The sequence below is a fragment of the Grammomys surdaster genome, unplaced genomic scaffold, assembly GCF_004785775.1.
Source record: "Grammomys surdaster isolate TR1022 unplaced genomic scaffold, NIH_TR_1.0 170, whole genome shotgun sequence".
Lineage (NCBI taxonomy): Eukaryota > Metazoa > Chordata > Mammalia > Rodentia > Muridae > Grammomys > Grammomys surdaster.
In genome coordinates, this window is record NW_021604618.1 from 6,015,488 (window position 1) to 6,034,900 (window position 19,413).

At 45.8% G+C, this 19,413-nt stretch overlaps 1 protein-coding gene across 5 annotated transcripts in view; it reads right to left on the reverse strand.

Moving 5' to 3' along the window:
• The window catches only part of Prr5l (proline rich 5 like), a 102,087-nt gene that overhangs the window by 45,189 nt on the left and 37,485 nt on the right, over nucleotides 1-19,413 (reverse strand). For all 5 annotated transcript variants that reach the window (XM_028767076.1, XM_028767077.1, XM_028767079.1 and 2 more), the window contains exons 2-3: nucleotides 12,507-12,787; nucleotides 11,232-11,312 (exon numbers count right to left, since the gene is read on the reverse strand). In XM_028767076.1, coding sequence (XP_028622909.1) covers nucleotides 11,232-11,312; nucleotides 12,507-12,670 — 245 coding nt within the window. In that variant the 5' untranslated portion in view covers nucleotides 12,671-12,787. The remainder of the gene's footprint in view (nucleotides 1-11,231; nucleotides 11,313-12,506; nucleotides 12,788-19,413) is intronic.

Below are 19,413 nucleotides of genomic sequence, written 5' to 3' on the forward strand. Positions count from 1 at the left end.
ACAGCAGAAAATATATTAGCGAATAGATGAAGCATTTTCAGATTCAACTTAATGGCTTGCAATCTAAAAACCACTCTATCAATTCAGCCCAGGGGTCCTCTGAGTTGTGGACAAGTCTAATGAGAGATGGAAATGTACCAAAAGCTATTTGGCTGGAACTGAAGAAATGGCTCAGCCATTAAGAGCACGTACTGTTCTTATAGAGGACCCAGGTTTTATTCCTAGGACCTACATGGAGGCTCATAATAATCTTATTCTGTACTCAGTCTTACAGATGCTACAGCTGAGGCTTGCAGGAGGGGGCCCTTTGTCTAAGGCCTGCCCAGGTTACCTGGCACAGCAGAAAGTCTCTCACCTTAGACTATAAATGTATAACTATCTGTGACTCCAGTTCCAGAGGATCCTATGCCATCTTCTGATCTCCATGGAAATAGGCAGGTCTTGGGGGAGAAAACAGAACTGAGCTGCTATGGGAATTTCAAAGCCAAATGAAGCATGGAGTCTGCCTCTTATCAAGAAGCAAAAATGCCTCCTGACAGCCTCTGTGTCCACTAGCAAGTCTCAAAGACCCTTGGTGAAAAAGCCAAGCTTGTGAAGAATAGCCAAGTCCTATCAGATAGACCATGTCACACAACACTGAGGGACTAACATAATACTGAGACCAAACAACATGTCGTGGAATCAGTGTCTATGATTGTTAACCTTCATCATCAACTTTATGGAATTTCAATTCATCATAGAAACACACCTCTAAGTATCTCCAGAAAGTCCTAACAGAGCAGAGAAAACCCCAGGTTACTAGTGGTCACACCTCAAAGAAAAACAACTCTCTCCTCTAACTGGCACTAGCTGTCATAGCTCCTCTGATGTGGGAAGGGTGAGGAGTAGGTCTTGGGTGCCTTTCCCCCATCAGTGTTGGAATTCTGACTGGCTTGAATATGTGTGAACCTTGTGCTGGCAATCTCAACTTCTCTGAATTCTGGAGGCACTTTGAGTTTTAGACACATGGAACACTTAACATAATACAGAAAAACACAAGTCTGTGTTCTCTCTTTCCCTGGTGAGGAGATTAGAGGACCCTGAAGCTGTGAGTAGAAATTAAGGAGGGCCAGGCAACACTTTAGCAAACTAGATTCCCTGAAGTTAGAGGGTCTTGGAGCCATGCAATCATACCACCTGATTACCCTGGTCTAATCTAGTCTATGGTCCTTGGGAAGGGAGCCCCATGGCACCAGGTACATTTATGTGCATATCCCTACACATACAGAAATATATTCTAGAAGACTAGTCAATGTGATACTGTTATAACAACAATGTGACACTGTTATAACAACATCTGCTTTTGAAAAGGAAGAAATGGGAACTAGGCTTTTTGGGTAAAGATTCTCCACCTTATGCCTTTTTATAACATGCACATACATGCACAAGCACACGCGCACACACACACACACACACACATATACAAGTGTGTGTATGCAAGTATATGCTCATGTGTGTTCGTGTGCATATGGGAACCAAAGATCAACCAACCTCAGGTGTTCCTTGGGAGCCACCCATCTTGTTTTTTGAGACAAGGTTTCTCTCTCACTGGGCTCTTCACTGACCACGTGGTACACTGAGACTCAGGGAGCGGCACCACCAAGTCATCCTCCCAGCCCTAGCTGTAACATTTTTGACTGTGTGAATTATAATCATGTTCAAAACACTTTTTAAAAAGATTCTAAAATTAACAGTATCCACTACCAAGATTACTGAATGTGGGTCTGCTTTTTCGCCTCACCCTTGGGGTGTTGGAATACTGCCAGCACACAGCTCAGAGAAGTGCTAGGCTGTGCTTCTTACTTGCTGCTGGAGTACCAGGCTTGAGGATGCCAACGTGCCCCTCAGGGGAGGTGAAATGCAGTCTAAAATAGGGGCCCCAGCCTGTGTTTCTCTGGATGAGAAACTATGGGGGCTGGGATGGAGGCTGTGGTTCACAAACTCCTGTGCATCCAGACTCCACCAGGAGACCTTACGAGTCAGGAACTGGGCTGCAGGCCTGCGATGAGCCTGGGGCAGGGTGGAGGTGAGGAATCCAGCTGAGCTCCAAGTGAGTGTCCAGAGTATGGAGGGGCTTCTACAAGAGACTTAGGCTCAGCCCTGTACGATGAAGGCCTCCCCCTACAGCGGTCCTTGATGAAGGAGACAGTCCTTGCTTGTCCTAACTGCTTTATTCATGGCAGATGAAAATGCATACGTCTTACTCAGGGTAAATCAGAGATTAAATACCTTTTGCAGGAAGGAATGCCCAGGAAGGGAAGCTCATTGGCTGAACAGTCGGGGTCTATCTAGATACCTCATCAGCATGGAGAACTCTAAATTCTATGCTGTGGAACTAATTATCATCATCCTTAGTGGGGTGTTGCGGTCACATGCTCCAGGTCAGGAACCTCGTCAGGAGCTAGTTTGAACTCCTGTCATTCTCAATTATGAGTTTTATTGGGGGTTCTGAACTTTGCAGTTCTTCTGTCTGGTGGCACAGTCCACTGCCCACAATTGAGGATGATCTGAAACCCAAGAAAGGGCTATGGGAGTAAGTTCCAGCAAGAGTGTAATATCAGGAAGCAGGCAGGCATAGGGGTGACGGAATCCTAAAAGTTCTGAGAACTTGCACTTCCATCCCTCCCTGGGCTGGTCACCTAAGAACCAGAGATCCAAGGAGACCTAGAGGAGGAAAAGAAGGTGAGGAAGGGGGCGGGGCCAAGAGAAGGGAGCAATGCTGGCTAGTCAGCCTGTGGGTAGACCACAATGGAATCAGGTTACACAGCTGCCTCTACACTGTCTATCCTGCCTGTCCTTGTCTATCAAGGAAAGGACAACTCTTTTAAAAAAAAAAAAAAACTCTACTCACGTCAGCCAAAATGAGAGTTAGGAGGACTCCCATATTTCCCCCTCAGTCTAAGGTCATCCTGACGGTAAAGACATTTGAAAGAGACACTTGTATCCCTCCCATAACCCATCAGACTACCGAGACAATAGTCCTTAAGAAACTGGAATTTCCCCAGGAATCCCATGCTCAAATGAGGAAAATACAGAACCCAGGTGCCAGTCAAAGGGGATACTTGTCTTCCAGAAAGAGATTTCATGTAGTTTGCCAACTTGTCAGAGCATCTTATAGCACAGTCTGGATCTGAGACAACGGTGGGTCGTGACGATCAGGACCACACCCTGACCAAGACTGCTTAGTTATACATACTTCTTGCCTTTATTTAAGCCTAAATTCTTATGCCAGGACCCCAAAGATGAACTACTATATCCTTAGTTCCTCTTTCAACATCACTATACTGAATCAATCTTTTTCCTGCATTTCACCATTGCCTGTTTTTAAATTAGCTGTTGAGGCTATGTGGCAGAGTAGCTTCTTAGGGCAGCCAGAGACCAGACTCTGCCCCTGACTCAGGTGACAATGCCATCTCCAGTGGAATCTGGTAGATGATGCCCCTCCTATGGGTACACTCTGCACCCCTTCTCTGCTGAAACGGAAAGGGGAAACTGGTGAAGAGAATAGAAAGCTCACTAGTTAAATGTTTGATTTATAATAACTTACTAGAAACCCGTTATGTGTTAGATATGATGCCCAGTACAAGAAGGGGAGGAGACAGAACTCAGGCAAAGGTCTTCTTCTCCCTGACCACTCTCTCATCAAAAGCTGAGATTTCGTAAGAACTACACTGGGGGCCTGAGTTGGAGACCAGAACTAGACTAAAAAAAGCCAGGCCTGGTGATCTGTACTTATAACCCCAGAGCTAGGGAAATAGAGACAGGAAGGAATCCTGGGGTTTGCTGGCCAGACCTGGTGAGGCCAAGTCACTGCGACTCAGAAAACAGGATGGATGGCTTAGGAGAATGATACTCAAGGTTGTCCACTGGTCCACATGCATGCATGTGCCTGCATACATATAAACACAGACACACACCACACACAGATACATATACACAGAGACACACAGACACATACACTCACACACAGGATAAATACACAAGTACACTACACATACTCACACACAGCAACAAACACAAATACACACACCATACACACTGGACACATCCAAACACATCACTCCCACACACACAAAAACACGTATACACACAGACGCATATATACACACAGACGCATATACACACAAAGACACACATACAGAGAGACACAAGAACACAAGTCATACACACACAAACACACACACACACAGAGTCTCACACATATAATCAAGGCATCAAGAGACACTGGTCTAAATCAAAGCAAAGGTAATTCCCCTCCTACCTTCACTATCTGGCTCACAGAGTTTATCTAGCTCATGGGTAAAGCACAGAAAGAAGAGAAAAGCATGCAGAAGATGGCTGGATTTATGAGATGGTAGCCTGCAATTCCCAAGATGAAAAAAAGGATAAACCTCTGGATTGCTAGTATCTAGAGAGAGGTTCCTATGCGGCTCAGAAGCCTAGAATTCTGGCAACCTACCTTCTATTTTTTCCTAGTTTTGCCTCACATTTCTTCCCTGACAACAGAAATGCAATTACTTGCTGGAACAAATTAAAATAATAAGGAATAAGCACGAACTGTACCTGAGACGGTGTCTCATTTTCTAAGTCAATTTACTTATTCATGTGTGTCAGGCCCTGATATGCACAGCATTTGTATTTCTGTGGTTTAGCCTAAGCAGTATCTGCAGAGGAGCAGAAACAGCCCGGCTTCTAACCAAGATGACCTCAGGGACCACAGCTCATTAAGTCTGGAAGCAGCTGCCTGGGTCTGAATACTGATGGCCAATTCCCTGATACTGACATCGAGCAGCAAGCAACCAAATGCATCTGACCTTCCTATTCCCAGGCCTCAGAGAATCTGTGGACAGTGAGACACCCACAGAACCAGATAACTGCAAGAGGCAGTCGAGTTTGTCATCTTTTGTAGATGAGCTTCTGACTTGTGGTAACCCTTTGCAAGGATTGGTCATGAGGATTCTACCAGGTCTGGCTGAGTCTGAAGCCTACAGCCCTAAAACTCCATCCTTCTCCTCCTTGACTCCTGTCCAGGGCAGCAAGCAGGCCTTGCCTAACCTCAGATTTAGGCCCTGAGAAACATGTGATTGGAGTAGCAATGTTAGGTCTGGAGCACAGCCCTCAAAGGGTTAAAAGGTAGACACCACAAAGGAGGAAAGGGCGTGTGGTCCAGGCCACACCCACATGATCAGTTTCCCATTCCCAGGCCCCTGGCTTCATCCGACCACAGACTTCTGCTCACGGCCCCTCCACCACAAGCAGCTGAGTTAGAAGGAAGTTAGGGAGTCAAGAGCAATGGGAAGGAAATGTTTACATGGGACATGTGAACCCAGTGAAAACAGAAATAGCATGAAGTTCAGTGAGAAGGCAGAAGGAGCTACAACAGGGAAAAAGAGGGAACAAGGTACTGGGATAGACTGTGTCCCACCCTGACACCTGCCCGCACTGACCAGCTGAGCTGCCATTCACAGGAGTTCCTGTGATGACATAGTCCGGTGTTTCTCAACCCATGGGTCACGGCCCCTATGGGGATCACGTTGAGGATAATCCTGCATAGCAGATATTTACATTGTAATTTGTGATACTAGCAAGAATACAGTCATGAAGCAGCAACAAAGCCATGTTGTGGTTAAGGGTCACCGCAACATGAGGAACGGTATTAAAGGGTCACAATGTTAGGAAGGTTGAGAACGAGTGACCTAGATCCTGGATCTCCCCCTCATTCCATGTTGTCAACACAGTCTCTACTCTTGTTGGCCTGAAAGTAAAGCAGGCAGCTCCAAAGTTGGTGTCCAGGCAGCACAGGCACAGGCCACATCAAGATTCAGCTACTTCTGTCAGGAACAAAGCTAGAGTGTTAAAACACCACATCCAGGCTCCAGAGAATTCCGACAGGAAGGTGTACAGGCTGAGTCAGTGCTGTGGACAGTGAGGACTGGCAATCTGGCCAGAATAATTCTATTCAGAAAGCTCACCTCCTTGCCTTTGGGGATATCGAGTCATGTTCTGCTTCCTAAGGCAGTTACAAGTAGAAAATATTCTGATTTATGGTTTTCATATTGACAAAACAGGTGCCTAGACTTTCATTTGGAGGAAAACCAGCCACTCTGTTTTGTATGGACTTACTCCTAAGGTCTGGAAATACTTGTCTCTAAATTCAATATTATGTTTTAGAACTTGGCCACACTTGGAGCAAAGTTCTTCCCTGTACAACTTCAAAGACTATCTGCAAAGACAGTGTTTTCTTCAATGACACATCTTAAAAGAAAGGGCTAACATTTGCAATGACTGAATTGTAAGATCCAGTTACACAAGCGTGCCTGCTTTCTAAGCATCCTGCACACTGGCTCCTACTTTAAAGCATCCATCTCTCCCAGGTGCATCCTGACTACACTGCTAGAATGAGAGCCATGAGAGCTGTCAGCAATGTGCACACACACGAGGACCTGAGTTCAAAACCCAAGACCCACGAAAGAGCTGAGCATGGTGGCTTGAGTCTGCAATGCCACCACTAGGATCGGAGCAGTTTCTTAGATCTCATTGGTAGCCAGCTAAGTCAAATAGATATGTCCTGGGTTCAGTGTTCCAAAAAAAGCCCAAGGTGAAAACCATAACGTGTGTGTGTGTTTATATGTTTATCTGTGTGTCTCTCTGTGTGTTAATCTGTGTGTCTGTGTCTATCTGTGATAGACCACGTGCATGTAGGTACATGTAGGAGAACAGGAATAAATAAAATTAATAAGATGAAAAACAGCCAAGGAAGACACTTTATTTCAACCTGTGCACACACAGAAAGTACACAAACAGACAGACAGACACACACACACACAGACACACACACAGACACACAGACACACACACACACAAGAGGGGGGGAAGGGTGAAGAAGACAGGAAGGTAGAGGGGAAAAAGGAGACCCAGGGGAGAGGATTAAGGACTTGGTGACTTGGGTGATTATCAAGTTTTTTACTGCTTGGCTAAATAGAATGGAGAACCAAGAGTCATTTCCTCTTAGACTTGGTCTCCACAGAAAGAAGAAATAGCTGGCTGTCCTTATAAGAACTCAGCCTCACCCAAACTTCAATTCCAAGCACACTCTTTGAGCAGCCCATCCAGCTCGAGTTCAAAGTGAGGTTACCTCATCCAGAACACTAGAGAGATGTCATCATGCTGGTTCTGTCCCCAGGACACTTCATCACTTGGCCCTGTGGGCTCATTCACAGCATTTATCCCCCATTATTCCTGAGCACCCATCGTAAGAGCATAGAAAAAGCCTAACATTCATTGAACATTCCTTTTGTATCAGACTTTGTGCTAAGGACACTTACACAAGATTACAGCCTTGAGGCTGGTGCTATTATCACCCACATTGAATGAAAGGAAAAACAGACAGAAAAATTAAGCAGCTTCCCCAAGCTCATAGAGCTTAACTAGTCTGGATTCCCCAGGCTCTGAATCCAGTGGTGTCTGGCTCTCTTACACTGAAGCATTCTATTGAGCCTAGAACTGATAAACCACATAGTAGGGCTGATAGAATTAACTGAAGAGTGAGCCTGGGGACAACTCAGTCTTCAACATTCCTGTGTTGTCCACCTTTATGCCCTCCACCCTGTTAAAAGTACTGAGCTAGCCTGCAAACAGAACTTAGGAGAAGAAAAAGGAGAGTCAAAGCCCGCTTCTCTGATACTGTGGGCAGAGCGGCACATCCACATCAGTACTGAGGTCACTAGGCAGCTGTGTGTCTCTACATACACTTACAGATGTGGAAGCATGTAGGCTGGCTTGCTTTCTGCAATTTGAGATGTCTGAGTGTGGTCTTTTGAATGAAAATGAACTCCATAGGTTTCTATGTTTGAGTGTTTGGTCCCCCAGTCAGTAGAACTGTTTGGAAGGATTAAGAGGTGTGGCCTTGTTGGAGGTATGTAACTAGTGGTAGGCTTTGAAGTTTCCAAAGCTCACTCCAGGCCAGTGTCTCTCCACCTGTTACTTGTGAATCAGGATGCAAAGCTGTCAGCTACTGCTCCAGTGCTGGGCCTGTCTGCTTCCCATGACGCTCATGGACTAACCCTCTGAATTTGTAAGCAACGCTCCCCCTACCCAAATGTATTTCTTTATAAACATTGCCTAGATCATAGTGTCTGTTCACAGCAACAGAATAGTAACTAAGACACCAGGTCACATATCTGCCTGGGACATGCTTCACATTCCCAAATGTACTCTATGCCTCTGTGTAAGGGAATCCTGTCTCCACTCCAGCCACTAGGTTAAAGGAGCCAAAAAGCAAAAGTACCAGAGGCAAACAGAGGCCAAGCTCTACTTTCTAAAAGTTCCAGCTTACTCTAGGCTCAAATCACACCTGGGTTGTTGTTCCAAACCCCAACCACTGTACTTCCCACAAGGCTAAAGACAGAGAACCTTCAGTGCTACCCCTAAACTATACAGAATATCTATAGGGGTGCTATTTCTTGGGGGTGAGGGGGACACAATAAGTGATGGGCTCACCAAGGATCTCTGGGTGGGGGGAACAAAAACAAAAGCAGAAAAAAGCTGAGAACATAAGTTCTCCCAATAATAAACTTCTCCCAGACACCACAACATGGTACAGTAGGGCAAGGTGTGGCTGTGTGCTGAACTGTCCACCATCCCTTAATTCCTATGTCTAAGTCCTGAGACTCAGCATGATGGTATGATCAGGCCTTTGGGAGATGCTCAGCTCTATATGGCTTTTAAGGGTACAATCCTCAAGACAGATTGGTGTCCTAAGGGACCGCAGAAAACTGGCTTTCTACCTTTGAACATACAAAGAAGAGGTCATGTGAGCTCATAGTGAGGTGGTGACCCCAAGCTAGCCATCACCAGAAACCGAGCTGGTCAGCACCTTGAACTTCAAGGCTCCAGAACATAAAGAAATAAATTTCTGTTGTTAATGCCACCCTGTCTGTGGTACTTATTACAGCAACCCAAGCGGACTAGTGTGGATTTTCAGATGCAGCTGTTCAGACAGGAGTTCAAATCCTGATCCAACTGTAAAGTTGTGCAACCACGGGTAGGTCATGTGTTTTCTCTCATGCATGGTTTTCTTATATGTAAACTATATAATGAAGAGACAGACGTATGCGTGTACAGTGGGTGCCTCAAATTGTCTAGGACACAATACATTGCCTCAACAGAAATGTCATTCTTTAGTGTGTCTTCTTGGCCAGACTTGGAAACAGAGTGTTTTGTTTGGTCTGCACCAAAAGCTTGGAGAAATTTACATTTCTTTTAAAGCCAACATTTGAAAGTCAGATACACTGATTTTAAAAAAAAAGATAATTTAAAAGCTTTTTTTAAATGTAAAAGAGCTGGGCACCATGGCTCATGCCTTTAATTCCACTACTCAAGACACAGAGGCAGGAAGATCTCTGTGGGTTAGATGCCAGCTTGGTCTACAGAGTGAGTTCCAGGAAAGCTAGGGCTATACTGTGAGAGTCTGAACTAATTTTTAAGAGAAACAAAAATATGAAGAAGTTTTAAATAAAAATCTTAACTGCAGGAGCATCGCTCCATGCTCAAGCGAGTCTCACCATTCAGAAAACCCCTTGGCACACAGTGCCTTCTTGCTTCCCTGAGCTTCAGGGCAGGTGACATCAGGGTTGGCTCCCACCTTCCTAGCTGCCCACAAAGATCTTTGAAGTACAATGTCAGGATCTGTCTCCTGAGGTGAGAAACAATTAGCACATTCCTGATCCACTGGCTTATTTATTTATACTTCCACTGGGGACTAAGAAACCTCAGGAAAAGGCCGGGAACTCAGTGCTTGGAATAAGCTGGGTTCTTTCTTGCTAGTCTGTGGCTGGTAACCCGGCTTTGCCTCTGACACATACCTTCTTGAGACCTCACTTTCCTTCCCTGTAAAATGAGGCTTTGAGCTAGATGGTCTCTTTTGTCTCCTTCCACATTTATGTAATTGTGGCATGAAATCCAAGTGCATAGGAGAAGTGTAACACAGCTGTTTGCTTATGTGATGTGTAGGTTTTAATGAAAACAGACCTCTTAAACACCCAGCTGACCTTAACACAGACCTTAATTCAAAATAAACAAGGCCTGAACAATGGCCTTGTTTGTTGTTCTACCCACTGCAGGGCTGGTCTTTAGCCTAGATATTCTGTATTTAACATACCCAGAGAGGAATTAAAAGGCTAGCCAATTCAACCTCCTAACCCTAGCTGAGCCGGGGCTGTCATTTCACCAAGACACAAATCCAACTGTACTACCACCCCTTTCCCCTCCCGCATCCTCTGTCTTTAGGTTTCTTTCAGTTCCTTGCTTATTGCAAGCACAGATACCTGTGTATTTGCTGACTCTCCCACCTGGAGCTCCCTTCCCCCAACGAATCCCTGTGGACCCTCAGATCATAGCATAAGTATCGCCTCTCCTGTCCCCGGACTTCTGAGCAAAACCAAGTCGCATTATCACACTTTATCACAGCAACGATGTCATAGTTGGGTGACTAATGAGCATCTTCTCATCCGACTATACATTCCATGAGAGTGAGCTGGGGATATGGCTCAGTTGACAGAATGTCTGTCCATTATACAAGAGGCCCTGGGCTTTATCCCCCAGCATCTTATAAACCAAGGATGGTAGCACACACTTGGAATCCTAACACTCCGGAGGTAGAGACAGGAGGATCAGGAATTCAAGGCCATTACTCAGTTACACAGTAAATTCAAAGTCATCATGGGCTTGTCTCAAAATAAACATACAAACAGAGGACAACAACAACCCAGGAATGTAAGGTTCACATATGTCTGCTCCAGCACTTGGCTATCAAGGAGATACTCAAATATTTGTTATTAAGTCTTTTATTAATAACAGTAAGTCTCAAGTAGTCTGGATCCAAACACTAAATCATAATACCTAATGCAATGCTTAATGCTTAGACAGAGCTCAATAAATGTTTCCAGAACTTGTACCAGCCCCCACCCATCAACCTGTACTGCCAACACAAGCGCATTATATACATGGACATAGGCAACATATCAGAAGGCGAAGTCTAGCTGCTGAAGGTCTCAGAACAACAGTTACCACAAGAGCAATTTAACAACAAACAGAGGAGAGACAAGGACCAAGCAGGGCTGAGGGGATGGGAGGTGAGGAGGACCCTAAGTCCCCTAACAGGAAAACAGCACTGGTTTTGGCCAGCCAAGTACCTGATACTTTCGTTCAGTGCATACAGCTCATTGCTCTGCAAGCCGCCCCCTTTGAAAACGTTGATCACAGCCGTCTGCACACTGCAGAGAGAAGGAAACACATCCCAGTTAGGTGATCTGCCTCCGGGGGCCATATTTCAAACAGCCCACAGGGAAGGTCATAGGAGAGCTAGGAAGCCTAGGGCATACACAGCTATCTTCTCTCCCTCTTCTTACTGTTCCAGAAGTATGAAGTATTGAGAAGGGTGAGACAAAAGAATTCAAAGGTAGTTCTAGGCCTCTTGGAGGTCATCCAGGGCTTCTTCTCCCCCTTGCTCACATGGAGGGGGCCAATGGACAGCTCTCTGAGAACTGTCATCACCGGGTTCAGCAAGCATCCAAAAAGCATTTATTGCCAGCAGGAGCTGACCCTGCCTGAGTTCTTACAACTAGGAAGCCACCATCTCAGATAGAAATGATAACTCCCTTGTTAATAGAATTTTCTGTGGTCCTGCCTTGTCCCTTTATTTCGCCCCAGAGAAGGACATATACTGGCATAGAGTTCCATCTCTTAAAGTGCCACAGTCAGGGATCAACTCCACATTCTGAAGGACCAAGGCTGGAAGCATCAGCAGAGAGTTTTACTATAAAATTGTCTGTGCTGAGGAATTTCACAAAGGATGATAATCCTCAGAATGCCGGAACATTCCAGGCAGCCCTTCTGAGCTACATCAGCTGAGTATGTCCGATGACCAGGCACACAGGAGGTTCAGAAATGCCTTCATTTACCCAGAGTCCAACACAGATTTCCAACTTACAAGGCAGTGTTGATTTGCTCATCTGCTTAGGACTTGGTTCACAAACTCGGCTAGACAGCTTCCAAAGCTTCATCTCCTCCCCCACGCACCAGTGGCTCAGGTGAAGGAGACTGCAGCATATGCCACCCGTTTAGTTTTGCACAGAAACACACCTAAGCTTTCTAAAGGGAAACAGGTGATATGAGGTCACTGGAAAGACTCTACACCCTGAGATACTCACCCAGTGTAGGGTGTTTGAGAGCATGAACAGTAACTGTAAATTCTAACCCAATGATCCCAGGCTAGTAAAACCGACTCTGACAGGTCAGAACTCACAATGAGCTACTTTCTTGGTATGAAGACAGGGGTACTTGCCCCACTCATCATTGGTACCGTGATCAGATGTCATGAGTAAATCTCTCAGAGGCAGCAGATACCCAGACCACCCCTAGGTCACCCCAAGCCCCTCCCTGGTGGTGTTGGTCCCACAAGCCCTTACCTGTTCCAGGCGGAGTTGGAACTTAGCTGCAGAGCCTGACGGGCAGCCTGAAAGCGGGGCAGCTCGCTGAGCACAGGGGAGCTCATAAATCGTGGTCTAGGCCTGCGGAAGGAGCCCATCTTGTGGAACTCAATGGGCAAGAGGGGAGCAAGGCCGCGGGTCATAAGTCCAGGTGAGGATTGAGCTGTGTCTTGAGGACCAGAAGCTTCTGGCCACCCACTGGAAAGGCTTCTCTCAACGCTGCTGCTGGGGTGTCTTCAAACCTTACTCTCAGCCAACACCTGAAATGAGAGACAGCCTTTATTGAGAACCTGGCTGAAAACATGTAACTAAAGGATGCTGGCTAGACTCTCTAGATAAATGATCCTAAAAATCAATGAAGAGAGAGACACACTGTGGCTGAAGTTCTCATCCATCTGTCCAGTGTATGTGTGTGTGTCTGTCTGTGTGTCTGTCTGTGTGTGTGTGTCTGTATGTGTTGGGCATGGGTTTAGTGTATAGTAGGCCAGCACTCTATGCATGAGCTAGACACCAAGCCCTAACAGAAAGCTAGCCTTTGTGAATACCTCAAGAAGGTAAAAGCTCCTCTTCCTTGGCAATAAAGACCTTTTACCCTCTGTCCTACTAGCCATGTCAAAGGGCTTCCTCTCCCAGAAGCATTTCACCATTTCTTTCTTACCTGCCATGTGTTCATTCAGTCCATCAGGACATATTTACTGTTCGACATGGATTAACCATTGTAACATGCCAAGTGCTCAATATCTGTACGGTCCAGACCCTGCCTTCCAGAGACACATAATCTACGGTAAAGCTGACTGACTATTCCAGAACCTGTCTATTCAATAAACGCTTATTGAGCCTATCTGCTTCAAGCACTGAGGTACTGGGGGATGATAAGGTGATGGGTGATGGCCATAGGACTATCACACGTGTCCCATTCATCTGTCCCATGACCCTGCCCCAGGCTTCATGTCTTGCTTATTCCCTTTCCCAGGTTTATGATCTAAGTTTCGCTCTCTTTTATCAAATTATATTCCTTTTGCCCTATGCACTTCTAAGTCGAACTGATTCTGCAAGGTTGGGTCCAATAATTTTGCTGCTGAGAAGGACTAGGTACAGGCCGATAATCTCAGCTACAAAGAAGGCTAAAGCAGGTGAAATCTAAAATCAAAGGCATTCTTAGGATACATATCACTGTGAGTTCAAGGTCAACCTGGAAAAATTAATTAGACCCCTCCAACTCAAAAGAAAACAATTATAAAAAGTGTTCACAAGATGACCCAGCAGGTATAAGTGCCTGCCACCAAGCATGACAACCCAGAGTTCAATCCGTATGAGAGATAAAAGGAAAGCCAACTTCCAAAGTGGTCCTCTGACTTCCACAACTGTGATACTGTGCACATGTGCAACGCATGCACACACACACACACACACACGCACACACATATACATTAAGTAAACCTTTGTTTTAAGTGAAAAGAGGGCTGGGGATGTAACTCAGTAGTCGAGCCCTTGGCATGTATGCATGCCTTAAGCTCTTCAGGTCCAATGTCCAGTTCCAGATACACCACACACACACACACACACACACACACCTCACTCCTTGTGGCAAATCACGAGGTGCTTTATAGCTTCTGGTGGGTGCCAATGGCTTGGCAATGAACTTTGGTTCTGGGTTTCAAGAATTAACTCGGCTCCTTCCAAGTTCTGTGACTTCAGACACACACTGTATAATGTTCTCAGGTGCTAATGTACCAGCTGACAGGACCAAGGAAGGATGAAATGAGATCAGCTGACACGCTCAGCAGAGCTGCTGGGCCTCAGAGACAGCTAGCTCCCTCCCATGCTCTTCTTTCTGCACATTTGGACTAACCACTGCAATCCTCTCAGCAGAGAGAAGTACTACTGAGAAACAGGAAACAGCCAAAGGCACTTTCCCCTGAAACGGGTTAGTGGATTTGTCTGAGAGAGTGGTTGTTTGTTTTTGTTTTTTTTTTTTCTGCTACTTCAGGCCAAGTTAACTCAGATAAATCAGACAAGAGACCAATGAGGAAAGAAAAGGAAGAAGATTCTAGCCTCGAGAGTCAGCCTGCAGGTTGGCAAGAAAAGTCCCGCAGCATTTGATGGACAGGTGAGGGACACCACAGCCAGCACCATGACAGTGACAATGCACCTTGACAGGGAGGCATGGAGGAGGCACTGGTGGCTAAGTGTTGGCAATGGGCCTATGTACCCTGGAGTCCTAAGACCAAGCTTCAGAAGAAGGATGGCAAGTTCCCTTTGTAACTTTGTAACTTTGTAAAGGGAGTAGAAGCAAACTCCTGCCTCATTTTCTTGAAGAGTCTGTCTGGGAACCCTGTGCGCTGAGCAAATCAATAGTTATTATAATTTACCAATAAATGTTACTGAAGTCTGTTATGTTCTGGAGGTCACAACGGGTTCCCAAACACCTCAGAATCTGGAAAGATCTGTGCATGCCAGTGATGAGGGAAAGGCAAAATAAAACCATGCATCCCTCAGAATCCAGACACTGGCTGGAGGAGGTTTCACTTGTCAGGAAAGGTCTCTCTATTTAGACAGGATGCATCCCAGGGCCTAGCTTTGAAAGGCCTGTGAAGTGCAGCTCACTGTGTAATTACCGGATATTAACTCACTTTGTGAGGACCTTAACCGGAGGCAATGAAGCTACCACCCACTCAGGGGCACTAGCTCAGGGAAGCAGAAAACTTCAGAAGCCACATTGTCAGGGGTTGCACGCATGCCTAACTTCTCCTAGGGGCTGAGATGCCAGAGGATAAAAGGAGGCTCCTGCCCCCCCATGCCTCAGCTACAGCTACCAGAACTCCCTTCTTAAGCTATCTGGGCATCTCACACACATCCAAAGCAGTCTTTGTCACATGGGACAGCTTCAGGAACCTGGCCTGCTCCATTATAAACAAGGGTAATTTTCAACCCAAAGGACAATGATCACAGTGCCCACACCCTGACTCAAGGGTCACATACAGCAAGGAGCTCCTTCTGACTAGTTTTTCAGCCCCGAAACTCTTCCCTTCTCAAATGACACAGGATGAAAACAGTATGTGGTCCACACCATCCCTACTTCACACAGAGACGAGCAACTGCATGGAGACTGTGAGAGGACACTATGGGACCTTCGGACAAGGGCCTGAAGAAAGGTTGGCAGGCACCACCTACATACACCTGCTATGGCACTGGCTCTTCAGGCATAGGCTTGTCCTGACCCAGAAATGACAAGTCAGAAATGACAGGACAGGTGGGTCCTGAGAGTACAGCCATTTAGAACTAACACATATGGAGCAAATGAGCAAAAAGAATTATCCAAAGTCTCCCACATAGGATCAAGCACAAACTAGAACATCCAATCCCCAGTGTCAGACCTGAGACATTCTGTAGCACCAAGGAGGCCACGAGAGTCACTCACCACTAAACACTCAAGCATTAGCTCGTTATTCAAGACAAAGGTGGAGTTAACCATGAATGAAACACAGGCAGCTGCCTAATAGGACACTGGGCGCTGTCACCAAGGTGACTTATTCGACCCTCCCAAAATGCCATCTAAGTTAGAGAAGTTAGGTAACCAACCTGAGGGCACACAGCTAGCTAGAGGTAAGTCACTGACAGGTGACAAGGTCAGTCACCTTCCCAGTCCCTCAGCTTGTCCCACTTTCCTATTGAACTCAGTGAGACAGGGCCCTAGAATCAGAGCTACTGAGTTTGAAATATCAGTCGCTAGCCTTCATATGAAAATCTAAATCTCATGTCCCTGAGATAAGTAAACTACCAAAATCAACTCCATGGCCACACATGTTTGGGACAGGAGGAACAGAGAAAGGACACCATAAGAAAATGCAGACTCTGACAGTCAGTCAGACAGCCACCTTTACCCACTGTATGAACTTGGACAAAGTACGTGGCCTCTGAAGCTTGATTTTTCTCCCCAGGAAAGTGTATACCGTCAGCAAATCCTTTAATGAGTAAATACTTGTAAAGCACTCACTGGACAGGATGGCCTGGGACACACCAAGACCAAGTTCTCAGCACAAGGCAGATGTATTTGTAGCAGAGGGACAAAGGACTGCCTCTGGATAGAGGAGACAGATGTCTACAGGCCACATCTGTAGAAAATGGCAGTTTATAAAGGGAGAAGGGCAACCCTGTGTTAGGATGAGTTGGTTTGTTTCGATTGGGCATGTTAATTAGGGCAGCTAAAAGGGGGCTTTTGATTTCTGGACTTCAGTACTTTGGTAGCTGGGCCCTGGTGGTCACCCTCAGGAGGAGGAAGTATACAAATAAGGGGATGAATTTAGTGGTTAGCTTTACAGATATACTCTGTTTAGCAAGGTAAAGGGAATGTGAACAGAAGGAAATTGGCAAAACCTGCTGAAGCCATGTTTGCCATGCTCAGGCCTTCCAGAGCCCTTACTCACTCACAACAGTACCGGACAAGTGGTGAGTGAGACACAGTACTGACCAAATCAATGAAAGAACATTGCTTGGGACCCTTTCTAGATTGTTCAGCCCACACAGTGGGAGGACAGCAATGCTTCCCTCGGTTGCTAGAGGTGTCCCTCAGCACCTGCAATGCATTGCCCCCAGCCAAGACCCTGACAATGTCACAGAAATGGACTCTGTCTCTTCAGGCCTTTGGTATCTCACAGCTTTAGATACTTGAGGCGTTACCAAATTTGTACATCCCCTGCTTCTAAATCTCACCCAACCCTGGGATGGGGATGTGGCTCAGTCAGAAGAGTACCCTCTTAGCACTGTATAAGCCAGTGCAATCATGCCTGTCTGTAATCCCAGCAGTCCAGAGGTAGAGACAGGAGGATCAGTAGTGCAGAGGGAGTTCAAGGACAGCCTGGGCTACAGAAGACTGTTTTCTATAAACAAGTAAATACATATACATACAAATAAACATACCACACACAACCATGAGAAGCAGACAGAGCAGGGAGTCCACTTTTAATGAAGAAACTGAGAGTGACTCACCCTTAACAAGAATTGAGCCAGGACTGGACAGCTTTAAGTAATCCAGAGCTGGCCAAGAAAGACTCTACCTTTAAGCCTGGCTCCATAATGTACCGGGCCAGGTGATTGGTTTTGTCTCTTTTTTTCTTAAAGATTTCAAAATGTTCTCACTGTAATTCACACTTGAAAAGCATGGAGGAAAACAGCGGTGCCTCGGAAGGCCACGCTCACACCTTCTGGATAATGGCGTATTTGCTTCCATGGGACCATAAAGAAAACATTCACAGTGTTTTCAACAGAAGGGACAAGACTTGCAGTATCGAGGCAAGTTTCCCGAAAGTACTACACAGATTGATGCTACCCATGATGTTGTCCATAGCCATATGGCCATTCAACGCTTAATATGTGGTTTGTGCTACTGAGGAGTGGATTTTCATTTTATTTAACTTTGTGTCTATATGAACATGGTCACGTGTGTACAGCTGCAGGAGTGTGGGCCAGCTGTGGATAATTAATCCATAGACACCCATTCTCTACTCGATGACCAGTGTGGGTTTCTACATTAATCCATCTATTGTGCAAAAATGCTTCTCTGATGAGGATTAGATTCACTAATCCACAGTGGAAGATAAGTCTCTAGAAGGCAGTTGGATACTATATCTGCTCAGCAAAAACTGGTAGAGGTTCACCCTTGAGGCCTAACAGCTCCCCAGCCATGGGTTTTGCTCAGATTTATAGTGTTAGGCATGTGTTTGATCCTGTGGGGTAAACCTGAAATGCAATCAGAAAGCAGTTTGTTACTCCTAAAATATTCATGCCATGGGTATGGTAACCCATGGTCAGATCTTGCCAAGACTGCCATTACTGTGCCTCACAGGGTTCATAGCTCCTGATGCCTTTCTCTCTCGGCGGCTTGCAAACCACCTCATTTTTCATTCCAAGAGACCAGCCTTTCATTGGCCAGACTTGGTTCGTTCAGGTTGGTTCATTCAGTTGGCCAGTAAGTCCCAGGGATCTGTCTGTCTTTGCCTTCCCAACACTGGACTTACAAGCACATACCAGCACACTACATCTACATGGGTTCTCAGGAGCAAACTCAAGTCTTTACGCTTGTGTGGCAAGCATTTTACTGTCAGACAACTCGCTAGCCCTCACTTCACTTTTAATAGCCATACTTTTTTTTTAACAAGGATGACTTAATTCCCTCTTCCTCCTAGTGCACTACAATAGTCTCTCTTCATTTCGTGTTGGTCTGCTTTACTATTAGAATGGCAGCTGAAACAACCACTTAGGAAATCTCACATTTTATTTTATTTAGGAAGACTCCAAGGTTCTGGGACTACAAAGGATAGATTTATTTGTAGGTCTTGGGGCCTTGATGCATTTCTGATGGCTTGATCTGATGGTTATTAGCCAGCGTCACTCTGTGGCTCTAACATCCACCCACACACCAGTTCAGAAATAGCACACAGGAAAGGGCTAAGGGGAGATATGTCTGGCTCCAGAGGATAAACCACCACAAGACTATGTCACTCCGGGCTATGGATCACAGGAGCTGTCATCATGGTTCCTCCTGTCACTCAGAGGCAGGCACAAAGAATGACTGAGGTGAAGATACCCTCTAGACAAACTCTCACACAGCCCAGGTTGGCTTTGCATGCATTATAGCTAAGGATGACCTTGAACTTATGAGCCACCTCCCAAGTGCTGGGGTTACAGGCATGTCCCACCATGATAGGTTTATTTTTAGGTCTTAATCCCCAGAAGTCCTAAGTATTCCTCACACAGCAGAAGCTATGATGAAGTTAAGCTCTTAAGAGCAAGAGATTATCCAGGATTGGTGGGTTCTACATGCAGTCCATGCAGCCTCAGTGGTGGGGTGAAGAAGACAAAGAAGGAGCAGAGAAGATGGGAAGTA